Source organism: Pelmatolapia mariae, linkage group LG16_19, assembly GCF_036321145.2.
Source record: "Pelmatolapia mariae isolate MD_Pm_ZW linkage group LG16_19, Pm_UMD_F_2, whole genome shotgun sequence".
NCBI lineage: Eukaryota > Metazoa > Chordata > Actinopteri > Cichliformes > Cichlidae > Pelmatolapia > Pelmatolapia mariae.
The window spans coordinates 59,704,890-59,717,678 of record NC_086241.1 but is presented as its reverse complement, the minus strand read 5'-3'; the positions used below and the strand labels follow the sequence as shown (position 1 = coordinate 59,717,678).

The following is a 12,789-nucleotide window of genomic DNA, read 5'->3' as shown; positions in this document are numbered from 1 at the left end:
TTTACATCCTTTTTTGGCTTATTGTTAGATAACAAAATGTGGCACATTGTACCCAGGTAACTACTGCTGTGTTACTTTGTACTTTCTCGTCTATTTTTAACATGTCTGATTGACTTTTGGAATCAAAATCATACATGAATATAGATTAAACAGTGTCCTTTAAAGCATATGACAAACATTTGAATTTGACTTGAATTTTACTGTGAAATTACCTTTGCATAGAGGCCAAACCATCTGATAAAATGTGTCATAACATTCGTTTGAAGCTGCAGGTTTTGCCATCAAACACATCAAACGAGGTCTTTCCGTGCTTTTGAACTGATTTATGATCACTCCGCCTCAGCCATTTGTGTGAAACTTTGGCCTTTCGACACAATATAATTTACAGAACTTCAGATATTACACCCCGCTTTGACCCTCCTCCTCCTCCTCGGTTACACTCTTTGCTCTTGGGTGAGAACAACTGGAGGCTTCTATGAATAGGAGTCCTTGGCTTTGGGCTTGCACCAGCTGTGCTTGCTGTGGCTAAGACATGTTTCACAGAGGTCCTCCCCTTAATGCAAAGCTTACACAACAGAGCAACTTATGTAATGACTCGCTGTTGAACTTCACCTCATAGTTCAAAATCTTATCCAAATGGCAAGCATTTCATTCCTCTGCAAAACTGTAATTTCACAGAGCATTTCCTTCAGAAAAACAGCAACTCGCTGTGTGCTAGAAAAGCAGTGAATGCAGAGTCTGTGTATTGACAGAGTCCCTCCACAGTATGGAATTGCAGAGAGCTATTATTAGATATAGCCTCTAACAAGCCAAAGATGAAGTTGAAGCTAACTAACTGCAGTGCAGCTGAGATCCATTATGCTGTATTCAGTATCTACAGGAGCGGCACTAAAATGGCTGATACTCAATGTGCAGTGAAGGTCAAGTCGTGAGCCTCTATAAATATAATGGTCTGTCCCTCAGGATGTTCCACACACTGCTTGGCATTTCCACTATCTAAAGCTACGCCGTGGCTCTACTGACCAGCTCAAATCTGCCACAAATCTGCATGTGATTGAATGCCACACATGCACCTGACTACTAGCGGGCCTTTAATTATATTAGTCCTAAATTAGAAGGGCAGGGAGGGGGGTTTATGAATGGAAGGAATGAGGTTTTCCTCTTGGCTCACTGTAGTGGCAGTCATATGGCAGCCTGAGATAAAGGTGGGGGGGAACTGAACCCAGCAGGTTGAACAAACACAACAGCATTAAACGAAAAACCTTCTCACAGAAGCCATCAGTTCATTCAGAAAACTTCAACCGATTCACTTTTTTCATCAGCCGTCCACCGCTCCTTTGTCCGTCTCTTCAAGTCAGCCTCTCGAGCAGGCATGCTTATGCCATTATCACAGCAGTACCTGAAAATAATCTAACATGATTGTGTGTTTCCATGGCAACCATGCCAACGTCTGTAACAGTTTCCCAGTTCCTGTCTACATATATAATTACTGCCTGCAGATTACAGAAGCAAGACTGCAGAAATGAGCCGGCAGTGTGTCGACCACACAGTGAATCACGCAGTTTTACATTTTCTGTGCTGATTGTTAATAAATGTACACGCAGTCCCAGTGAGCATGAAAAATAATAGTTTAAGAAAAGGCAAGGATTTGGCTTTGTTGAAGTCTTGCCTTTACTTCAAAGTAATATGCAAGTGGGAGAAAGTCAAGATGGCAAAGTACAGTAACATGTCTGTTTTCAGTTAACTGAATATCATTATTCAGTATTACAAGAAAAGTCCTTTTAATGTCTCTGACACCACTAACAACAAATAAGTCACATAAACCTAATGTACTATGCTCAAGTCAGTGCTCTACATCATTTTATTGCTGCTTTGCCTGGGATCATTGTTGCGTTTTTAGGACATGTGGCCTCACATTTGACTCCAGAATCCTTTGGGTGGAATTCAAGATCGACTAAATGACTACACAGTCTCAGAACCTGGGCTGCAGAACAAGCTCAAATCATCTCCTCTCATCACCATTTGTGCTTATATATTGTGTTTGATTTTCTCCAAACATGGCACCATGTGCATGCATTACAGCCAAACATCTCCACTTTGGTCTTGTCTTTCCAAAGAAAACTGTTCAGGAGGTCTTTTGGTTTGTTTGTATCCAGTGTTGCAATCCTAAGGTGTGCTGCAGTGTTCTTTTTAGAGAGTAGAGGCTTTTTCTAACTGTGCTGTCATTTAACATGCTAACTGAGGCCTGTGGACTTTCTTTGTCACACTACTATATATGCAAATAAACTCCACAATATGCAGTCCAAACAGAACAAATACATCATTGTAAACAAGTAAGTTCTGTTCCAGTTGACTAAACCGAGAAAATAATCCACACTGCAGTCCTGTTAAATTTTTTGACATCTCAACAACTCAACATTTTTGCTACAAACTTTAAAGCTTTAAAGCCCGGGTTCTCCCAGAATTAATATGTGTATTTCACTATTATTGTGCATCTATCTGTGCACGCGTTTTGCATCCTTACATCTCTGTTTGTTGTGTTTAGGTGATCAGCTGTGATGTGCGCGTACCAGGCTGGGGATAGCCTGCTGAAATTAGGGTATGTGTGTGGGGTGGGGGGGTTGCACAGACGTGAGAACCCCTTGCAAACCCCCCATCAGCACGTCATGGAACATTTGCAGAACAGGGACCTCCCACCTTAAAGGCGTGCAACAGAGAGCAGACGCAACAGTGAGATCTGCCCTGCACCGGACTCTCTATCTCAGTTGACAAATACTCCTGCAGCTGCTGTGGTTTCAGTGCAGAAAAAGAGCAAAGACCAGCTTTGAAAGAAATTCTGCAGAGGCTTACCGGTCAGTGTGCAACATGAAAATAACTTCACTGCTGCTGCATTTTTCAGAGCCAGAAGCGGATGTGTTGTTTTCCCGGGTCATCTGTGCACAGCGGGGGTGCATAGATCTGTTTTGCACCGTCAGACTGCTTAAAATGTCCCAGGCGGCTGGGGCGTTACATATGTTGACACAAGGGGGCGCCAAACGGAAGCAAGAAATGAGAACAAGTCAGCGTAATAAAGGTTGATTTTATTGAAACATTTATTAAAAATTAATCAAACCGATCAGTGCAACAAGCTTATCAAACTTCCCACAAAGCACATCTCAAAGAAAAGCAGCAATTTGACAGTGTTTAATGTCACTGGTCCCAAAATTACAGAAACTGGCCTGGGTTTCTGGGTGAGAAACTAAAGGAAAACCATGGTGTTCTGTGTAAAAATGTCAAGCAGACCCAGCTGAAACTCTATCAAGATAGCAAGAAAAAAAAGGCGTTACAAGTGAAAAGGGATTCATTAGGAACAATGAGTAAAGCAATATTGGCATTTACAGATAGGGAAAAGTTTATTAAATGGAATTGGAAACTGTGGTCAACACTGCACATTTGTTGACTCTGATGCTTGTGCATTAGTGCGATTTGTACGGCATAAACAGAGGAGGAACTCTTCCTCGGGCTAATGAGGATGTCAGTGCAGGGCATCGTCTCACCCCGCAGCAACAATCGGTCAACAATTACATGAAGAGGGATGTTACACTGGAGCTGCAGGGCATAGCCCCAGTATTACAAAGATGATTGCACATTTCAGAGCCAGGGGTGTTTCGAGACACGGAAATATTAATCAGCTTTGACTATATTACGAAAACAATTTACTAACTTAAATGTTTGCTCCTTAAAGTGTAGTGACCCAGCGGATCACTAGCTTGCTCTGAGGTCACTGAAAATCAATACAGTGTTGTTCTGAGTGATAACTCTTATCCTGTAATAAAACATTTCTGCCCTGAGGAGTATAAAAGGTTTCAGTTTTGAGGAGCATAAAAATTATGGTCTTAGAACACATATTTCTGGACTGACAGCAGTTTCGCCGTCACCAGAAATAAAATAGGGAATATCTTTTAAAAGTACAAAGTTCCATCTCTTCATTTAGTTTCAGACACTTGTGGAATAATTGCCAATGAAGCTGCTCTTACATAATTACTTAATACTCTAAGATATTTCATATTGATTTTTTTCCTTTAATTTGTCACTCGTCCGTATAAGCGTATGTATAATCCTTCCTTTCTGCTCCATCAGTTCCTCTTCAAGTGATGTGATTTTCCTTTAAGTGGCCCCAGTCAGCTTCAGTGTCCAGGCCCACTGACATGGCATCTGGCTAAAGGACAGCTGGGGCAGGTGAACCTGCAGCCCACTGGGCTTTACAGGCTCCCACTTCAGAGGGCCATAACCAAGAAGCACCACCTTTTTTGTTAAACAAAAGGAAGTTATGAATAAAGTTCAGATCTCAAACAAGGTTCTGCATTTTATTGCCATGTACAATAATACCAGTTTATATACAAGATGCTGGCATCGCAACATTATTAGGTATGGAGTCAGTCTTACCTGAGTTTGCCCAGTAACCACTGGCTCATTCAGAATCACTGATCCATTATTTGGCCACTTGAGTAAGATGGAAAAGATGGTTTTTTCCTGGGGTCTGAACGTGTACCTGTTGAAGATCAGACCCATTAATGACCTCTGATTTTATCTATCTATATTTTTCTTTCTATAACTTTCTATGTCTTTCTATAGATAGATATCAATGTAGCCTTATAAAAAAAAGTTGGGGACCCACCACAGATCTGGAGTGAGGCTGTCATTCTGAGCTCGCCATGCTGTCGTGTTATAGATGGCCTCCCCATTGACCTTCAGCCACTGACCAATCTGCCTCAGACGCTCCTCAAAGATCGGAGCGATTCTTCCATCGTGTGTGGGGCCGATATTCATCAGCAGGTTTCCTCCACAGGACACAGTCTCCACCAGTGTCTGAAACACACACACATGGACACACATTAAAGTGGACATGTCTGGAAATTATTACAAGCGAATTTTGACACATAAACATGAACAATCAAAGCCACAAGAAGGGCTCCAGATCAGCATTTCCATCTTTGACCCTCGAACCAAACGAACTTCAATCTAACGTGACCGCTCCCTTGTCTGGGTCTGGAGGCGTGTTTTAAAGTAAAACAGAGGAGAATCCTAACATTTTAACCACAGAATGGCATCACTGCTCAGCTGGCTCACCTTGGCTTGCAGAGCGACCCTCTGGCTATAGTTTCTAACTTAATTCTCTAGTGCCGCTGACTCAGGTTGAACTCCCATATATTATCTCTATCCCATTTTCTTTCCTCTTTAATGCCACTCACTCATGTGATGATATTTTGTCATTCTTCTTGTTGATTTTTTATTGATTTTACTGTTTTAATTATTTTATCTTTTTGTAAATTACACAGACAACTTTTGCATTTTTGCATCTTTTTAACTAGTTGATTTAACTCTCATGGGTTTACATTTTTAAGTGTAGTCATGGTATGTTTTTTGTGTGTGATGGCTGCTAGTAACAAAATGCCTAAAGATACAATTTAAAATCGCAAAGTCGTAGGAAATGTGTTGAAAAGAGTAAAGAAGCTATTAGCTAAATTTCCCAGTGACTCATTTAATCACAGTGAATCTGTTTTAGTTTAGAGGTGAATACGATTTTCAGCTCTCACCGACACAATCTGATCGATGGTGAGGTAATCACTGAGAGGAGCGTTACGTCTGTAACCCCAGGACTTTTTGTCAATGGTCATGCAGTTTTCCCATTTGTGCTTGAGCAGGTGTCCTGGCTGGTAGCGATCAGAACAGGTGTAATATCCACCGTGTGTGCAGATGGAGCCATAGCCCCACCGATCATTCGTCACCACCGTGTCACGTACTGGACTGTTGAGAAGATTTCAGTCAGCTCAGTTTTTATATCCATGATGGGAAAAAAGTGAAAAATAATGCACATTTTGCAAGTTTACCTGTCATTATAGAGCCAAGCTAAGAAACCAGTGCTGTTCCAGTACTTGTCAGGCGCGTCTCCATCTCCGTCAGACCACAGCACCTCTGGTTTGTACTTGACAACAAGCTCGTAAAGCTCAGGCAGAGTTTTACTGGTAGGAAAGTAGTTTGTAGTAAAGACATTGGCAGCGTCCAGCTCATAGAGCGGGTTAAACCATTCGAAGAGGGAGTGATACAACCCTACACGAATGTCACCGTTATTGCGAAGAGCTGTCACCACTTCATCCACCAGGTCTCTCTTTGGTCCAACATCCACCGCATTCCAGTTCCAGGAGTTCTTTGAGCCCCAGAGTGTGAAACCTGACAAATACACCAACAAAACAGAACATCTCTTGTGTGGTTGAAGGACAGTCATATATCGCTGACACCGATACTGACATCAGACTACTTCTTCAGAAAAAAAAAGAACACTGTAGCTGGTATTATATAAACACAGCGATACACAAAAATGTGGTGTACCTTCATGGTGTTTTGTGGTCAGAACGATGTACTTTGCTCCCGATGAGGCGAAGATGTCGGTCCATTCTTTGGCATCAAAGAACTCAGCAGTGAACAGCGGTGCAAAGTCCTGATACTTGAAGTCTGGAGGATAATTCCTCTGCATGAAGTCCACATATGGCTTTTGCTTTTGCTTTTGCCAGTACCACCTGTGTAACAAATAAAATACAAAATGTGTCATCACTGTGTCCCTTGCACATAAAACCTGTGGCCCATCCTTCAGTGCTTTGCTGGAAGCAAAACGAATCATGGTTTTGCTGGAATGCTCTAATGACATGCGACTTCCTAGATGTTTGGCATAAGTCGAAAGTTTGACATTCTGAGGTGGCAGTTGGAATTTTCTGCCATATTTCAGACACCTCAGAAGTCACATGTCAGAAAAACAAAAAACAGGACAAACAGGATTTTTTGAGGGGGGTTCTTAGCAAGGTATCACAAGCAATGCAGCATAATACTTGTTTTTTGTTTGTTGGTTTGTTTCTTTCTTTTTGTTTGTCTTGTTTTTGTCTTTAAAACACAGCTGTAGTACATTATTAGATAGAGCTTGGTCCGTGCTCAGAGTGTGGCATATTTACTGGGTCACAAAAGCACAACAGTGGCAGTACAGATTTAAAGTTTTACAGTTTTACAGGTTTTACAGTAGTAAAACTGTAAAACTTTTAATCTGTACTGCCACTGTTGCCATGATGTAAAACATATGGGATCTCCGACTTCGGACAGGATAGATGGTGGGTTCCTGGATAAGTCCGAAGTCGGAATTTCCAGTGAATGAGTTGTTCCCTAGATTTCACAGACCCTCTTGCCCTCACTGATTGTCTGCAAAATTTTAAAGATCTGGTAATGTCAAAAGAAGAACTCACCAGAACCATTCGCTGCCAAAGCTCGGGACAGAAAAGACACCCCAGTGTATGAAGATGCCGAACTTTGCCTGGTCATACCATTCTGGCAGCGGTCTGGAGTCGATGGACTTCCAGTTGGGTTCGTATTTGGCATTATTGGCCCCGATCTGCAGGATCAATAATAGCAAAGGAAAGACTGCTAAAGCTCCCATTTCAGTGCCGCACACAGATCCGACTTCACTCTTTAGACATCATATGACTGAGAGTAAAGATGCGGAACTGACACTGGCAGGAGGAAAAAAAACAAGGAAGTCAAAACGGCTGGTTTACCTTGAAGAACCAGGTACGTTTGATTTCTTTCCGTTTACTTCCCGCCATAGTTCAACCAATAATTTCTAAGAGAGCACCGCCCTCTCGAGCTGCGCAGTGTTATCGATCTCGCGCACTGACGAGCCCACACGTGCACATGCGCAGTCGGATTTTATTAGAGGAAGCGGGTTTGTTTTGATTTTGAGGGCTAAACAACGTCCACATGCACGGCTACGTTGACTGCCACTGTCACATCTCTGCGGGGGATTTTGACAAGGTATTAACGCTTGTTTACGGACTGAAAATTCCTTTTTTTATCTTTAGCAACCTTAATTTAACCTTTCCACGTTTTTTTCGCCAGGATGTAGAAGAGGTGATCGAAAATTCAAAAAAGGTGAGATCTTCGTGAGTAAAAGCTGAAAATTAGTCAGATATTTGTTGTTTTAAAGATAATTTCTGGTTGTTTTAACTCTTGTCCAGGCTGGCTTGTTGGCGTTATTAGCTGTGGCCGAGCATTCAAGGGAATTTGAGAAGATTATAGAGTTGTCACAGAGGTACCCAGCACTGTTTAAATGATGATGTATCTGTACTGTGTAGGTCGCGGTTTTGTAATTTCCTGCTGTAATTTTCTCCAGGTTTCCAGGTTTCATTTTCCCCTGCTTAGGAGTTCACCCTGTTCAAGAAGTATCCCCCGAGCAGCAGAGGGGTGCTTGCCTTCAGGTAGGATTGCTGCAGTTTAAAATCTTTTTCCACCCATGCTGTTAACATAAGCTAGTGGTGTCACAACTACCTCCTGAAAACAGAAATCTTCTTGGATTTGAGAATTTATAGTGCATCATATCATAGAAACGACACTAGTGAAGGTTACGAATGACCTTCTTATGGCCTCTGAGAGTGGACCCAGTCCTTGTGCTTGTCCTGGTACTCAGTGCAGCATTCAGTGACACTGATCGAAACATTTTACTTCAGAGATAAGAATACAGCTGTGGCCATTAAAGGAAATACACTGCCCAAGTTTGAATTGTATCTGTTTGTTCATGTAAACAGGTAGTCTTTACACGCAAACGTTAGTCATGGAGTTCCACAGGGTTCTGTGCTGGGACCAATACTTTTTACATTGTACATGCTTCACTTTGGCAGCTATATTAGAAAACACTGCATGCATTTTCATTATTTTGTAGCTGATACCCTGCTATATTTATCTATGAAGCCAGATGACACAAATTTGTTAAACTACAGGAATGATTTCAAAACATAAAGGCCTGGATGAGCAGGACTAATGTCCTGCTTCTAAATTCAGATAAAACTGAGGTTATTATATTCAGCTGTAAAAGTCAGAGAAACATGGGGTCTAACCAAATTCCTAGTATGGATAGAATTACTCATAGTGCTACTCCGGTAGCACTATGAGGAATCTTGAAGTGCCTTACAAATATGTAAGATTGTTTCCTTTTATCTGTGTAGTGTCTAAAAGTAGGAACATCCTGTCTCAGAGTGATGCTGAAAAAATAGTTCATGATTTTATTACTGCAAGGGTGAACTATTGTAAGTTATTATCAGGCTGTTCTTGAACTTCCCTGAAAAGCCTTCATTTGATACAAAACATTGCAGCAAGAGTACTAATGGGGGATGAGAAAGACGGCTCATATTTCTTTATTCACCAGAAGGCCACAAACACAACAGCCAGCTGATCCGAACAGCCATGTAGAGCGTAAACAAGTATTGTTGTATTGTGGCTTTATGAAAATATAACATCCATCTAGCCACCCATCTTCATCTGCTTATCAAATTGAGGGTCACGATGTGCTGGACTGTATTCCAGCTATTTTAGGGAGAAAGATAGGGTACACTCTGACAGGTCACCAGTGTGTCTCATTATTAGTGCTTCAGTTTGATCTTAAAAAAATCAATTGTGGTACTCAGCAGTGGAAAAAAAACAGCAGCGCTTCTTTCCTGAAATAGTGTGGATGATTCATTCTTTCTGCAATTTTGCAGTGACTAATAGGCTCATTAAAGTCTCGCACCACTAAGAACTGCAGATTGTAAGGACGACTGTTGTACAAGAATGGATAGACAGTTAATTTGTCTGTGTTTCTCTTCCTCCACCACAGCTGTAGTTTTCTCAGAAAACAGTAAAAACATTGTAATTTTTACTGCTTGTAAATTTTAAAAAATGGATGAATTATTTCTGGTTTATGCAGTTAGATTCAGGAGTGTGTTCTGTGTGTTTTGCAGGATCTGGATGCTGCTTTGCCTATCATAGAGAAATACAAAGACCAACTTGTTGCCATTGGGGAGGTAAAGATTAAGCATCTTTGATTCACCTTCATTGGTTTTCTTTATTAACTACAATGATATTACAGCTTGTTTGCCATTATAGGTTGGTTTGGATTTTACACCCCGATATGTCAGAAGCGACACCGATAAGGAGAATCAAAGGCTGGTCCTGATTCGTCAAGCACAGATAGCCAAGGAGCTGGACCTCCCTCTGTGAGTCTTGAGATATTTGTTATTAAGGCTATTCTCTGAAATTCATGTGGTACATTTATTAGCATTTTTTTAAGCAAAGACTAATTAAGAGCTTTCCTGGGAGGTGTAGCAATATATACAGTACAAATATTAATGTGTATTGTTTTTGGGTTGGGTTTTTTTTTTGTTTTGTTCTTTAATAAAAGAAGAGTCTTTCAGCCACTCCCTTATTCAGAAGGGGTCGGCACAGTAGATAGCTTTGCATATTTGATTTGGTAGATATTAATACCAGATTCCCTTCGCAACACAACCCTAAATGGATCTGTGTCTCCTCTTGGTATCAAAACAGGGACGATCCATACATTGGGCAAATGTGTAAACTACAATTAAAGTGTAAAAACCTAAATAAGACAGAGAGGAACTCCATAAGAAAACAAAAATTAGCAGAAATTAAAGCGCTCAAAATCTAAGGTTTATGAGACAAGGACCGCCACAGTATATTACAGAATCCTTCTATAATACATTGTGTTTGTTCATTTGTTTTTTTAATTTTTGGCTTTAGAAATGTTCATTCAAGGTCTGCAGGAAGACCCACCATCCAGCTCCTGAAGGAGCAAGGTGAACACCTAAGTTTATTCTGTCTGTGAGTTAACAGTTTTCTTGAGCGTTTGACAAATAAACTGCAGTTCCTTTGTATTGCCACTAGGTGTCAAAAAAGTCCTTCTTCATGCTTTTGATGGGAAACCATCTGTTGCCATGGAGGGAGTGAAGGCCGGCTATTTCTTTTCTATCCCTCCATCCATAATAAGGAGTGAGCAGGTACAGCCGAGCATGCAGTCAGCTTATCTGTCATTCGTGTGTAAACAGACCAAACTAGTTTATTTAATTGACACAGGTAACAGTTGTATGTGAGTATTTACACTCCCCACACAGCACTGGCATGTTGACTTTGTTTTCATTGGTTGACTTTATCACATTGAGCATTAATGATTTATGGTGACCTGTGTGTGTATTTTCCACCAAGAAGCAGAAACTTGTGAAACAGCTGCCGCTAGAGAACATCTGTCTAGAAACTGATTCTCCAGCTCTCGGCCCAGAAAAACAGGTCGAGTATTTACAAATTTCTTATATTATTCTCTTTGTTTGGGAGGAGTAATTTAATATTTTCTTTATGTATTACAAAGAAAATTGTATAATAAATGTTCTAGTTTGTTGTAATTAATATAGTTGATAATATCATAACTATAAGAATCAATACAACGATTGCCCCATGTCCTGACTGCAGGTGAGAAATGAGCCAAAAAACATCTGTGTGTCTGCCGAGTACATCAGTAAGATTAAAGGAGTGTCGCTGGAGAAGGTGATGGAGGTGACGACACAAAACGCTCTCCAACTCTTTCCGAAGCTGAAGGCTGCCATCAGACCTTGACGGAGAGCACAAAGAATATTTTATCTATCAAGAAATGCTATGAAGGATTTGCCAAGGAAAAATTATATATATGATGGAAACAAAATGCCCTACGGCGTAAAAAGCAAAACAAAAATGTGAGAAAATAAAGACGAGTTTACAAACTCACATCCAAGTTGTGCTTTTTTTGTGCATTTGACACGTCTGAAATTCCTGCCACTGACATCCTGCATGCCAGTTTTATATCCTAGCATAAGCAGAGCAGTAGCAGTTATTTCCTTGATCACTTTTTCAAATTAAAAGGCAATTCATTGTTAACTTCATGACAGCTGATGCTACCACACTCTGATGGCAAAGTTGACAGCTGCATGGGGTAGTGTTGCCTTCATGTGCACCTCATAATTTTCTGCATTTTCACTTTTGAGCTCTGAAGTTTTTTTAATCCACTTATGAAACTAAATTTCATTCTTGTTTTTTTACAAAAGAACAAATTGAACTCAGTGGTACACTAAGCTAGTTTAATACCACAAGACTGTAATCAATTCTGCTTTCAGACTAAATAATAGAATTATGTCTGCTGCTTTTGTGTTTGCACATCTTAGATTTAGGAAATCAGTGAACTGATTTGATTTGTTTGAGTTGTGAGATAGTTAGATAAGATTCAGCTGAGTTGTACTGACATGCCATCTGGAGAAACTAGTTCAGGGCTATCTCTAGCAGATTAGACCTCTGTAATGGACTTTTGTCCAGTCTTTCTAAGACAGTGATAAAAAAAAGCTTCAACTTATCCAGAACGCAGCTGCTAGAGTCTTAAAGACTAAAAGAGCTGAATGTAATCCAGCCAAGCAGTTCTCAGATTACTGCACAGGTTAATTTTGTCTAAATTCTAAAAATATTATTGCTTATTCATAAACTTGTAAATGCTTTTGACCACAGTATATTGTGGATATGCTGATCTCTCAGACTGGCAGATTCTGAGTTACTCTAAAATGAAACTGAATACCTTTTAAATAAAGTTTCTTTACCTTCTATCAAACTTCAAGAAAACATTGTATTGCATCATGATTAAATGATATAAAAAAACATTCCTTTTGTCTATGTTGAAATTAGAGGCATTTCCAGATTTAAAAAAAAAGGGGGGGGGGGGGGTCGCGGGGGACCAAGAAGCGCAGAGGCAGATGTGCATTGTGTTCCCCTGTGTTCTGAAATACAATTTCAGGCTCATGTGTCCTATCACAGATTTTCTGGGTAAAAAGTGGCGTTGGACAAGAATTTCAAGACACTTATTTTGGGAAAGTGGAAAAGGCATTTATACCTTTTCTACTTAAGCAGCTTAACTGCTGACAGGTTGTATAT

General features: G+C 40.4%; 2 protein-coding genes across 3 annotated transcripts; one reads left to right on the top strand and one right to left on the bottom strand.

Moving 5' to 3' along the window:
- Positions 1 to 3,065: 3,065 nt before the first annotated feature.
- On the bottom strand, positions 3,066 to 7,561 carry fuca2 (alpha-L-fucosidase 2). Its single transcript, XM_063498130.1, has 7 exons — positions 7,269 to 7,561; positions 6,370 to 6,557; positions 5,871 to 6,210; positions 5,577 to 5,787; positions 4,658 to 4,848; positions 4,426 to 4,531; positions 3,066 to 4,284 (listed from the first exon to the last, which is right to left on the bottom strand). The coding sequence occupies exons 1-7, from the start codon at positions 7,457 to 7,459 to the stop codon at positions 4,147 to 4,149; spliced, it is 1,365 nt and encodes a 454-aa protein (XP_063354200.1). The 5' UTR covers positions 7,460 to 7,561; the 3' UTR covers positions 3,066 to 4,146.
- A 165-nt stretch (positions 7,562 to 7,726) lies between these two features.
- Positions 7,727 to 11,604, top strand: LOC134645305 (putative deoxyribonuclease TATDN3). 2 transcript variants are annotated; one of them, XM_063498699.1, is made up of 10 exons: positions 7,727 to 7,833; positions 7,918 to 7,950; positions 8,037 to 8,110; positions 8,192 to 8,276; positions 9,792 to 9,854; positions 9,937 to 10,046; positions 10,588 to 10,643; positions 10,732 to 10,844; positions 11,053 to 11,130; positions 11,311 to 11,604. In XM_063498699.1, the coding sequence occupies exons 1-10, from the start codon at positions 7,780 to 7,782 to the stop codon at positions 11,452 to 11,454; spliced, it is 810 nt and encodes a 269-aa protein (XP_063354769.1). In that variant the 5' UTR covers positions 7,727 to 7,779; the 3' UTR covers positions 11,455 to 11,604. The 2 variants fall into 2 exon arrangements, with proteins under 2 accessions (XP_063354769.1, XP_063354768.1); XM_063498698.1 differs by having other exon boundaries at positions 11,050 to 11,130.
- Positions 11,605 to 12,789: the final 1,185 nt, after the last annotated feature.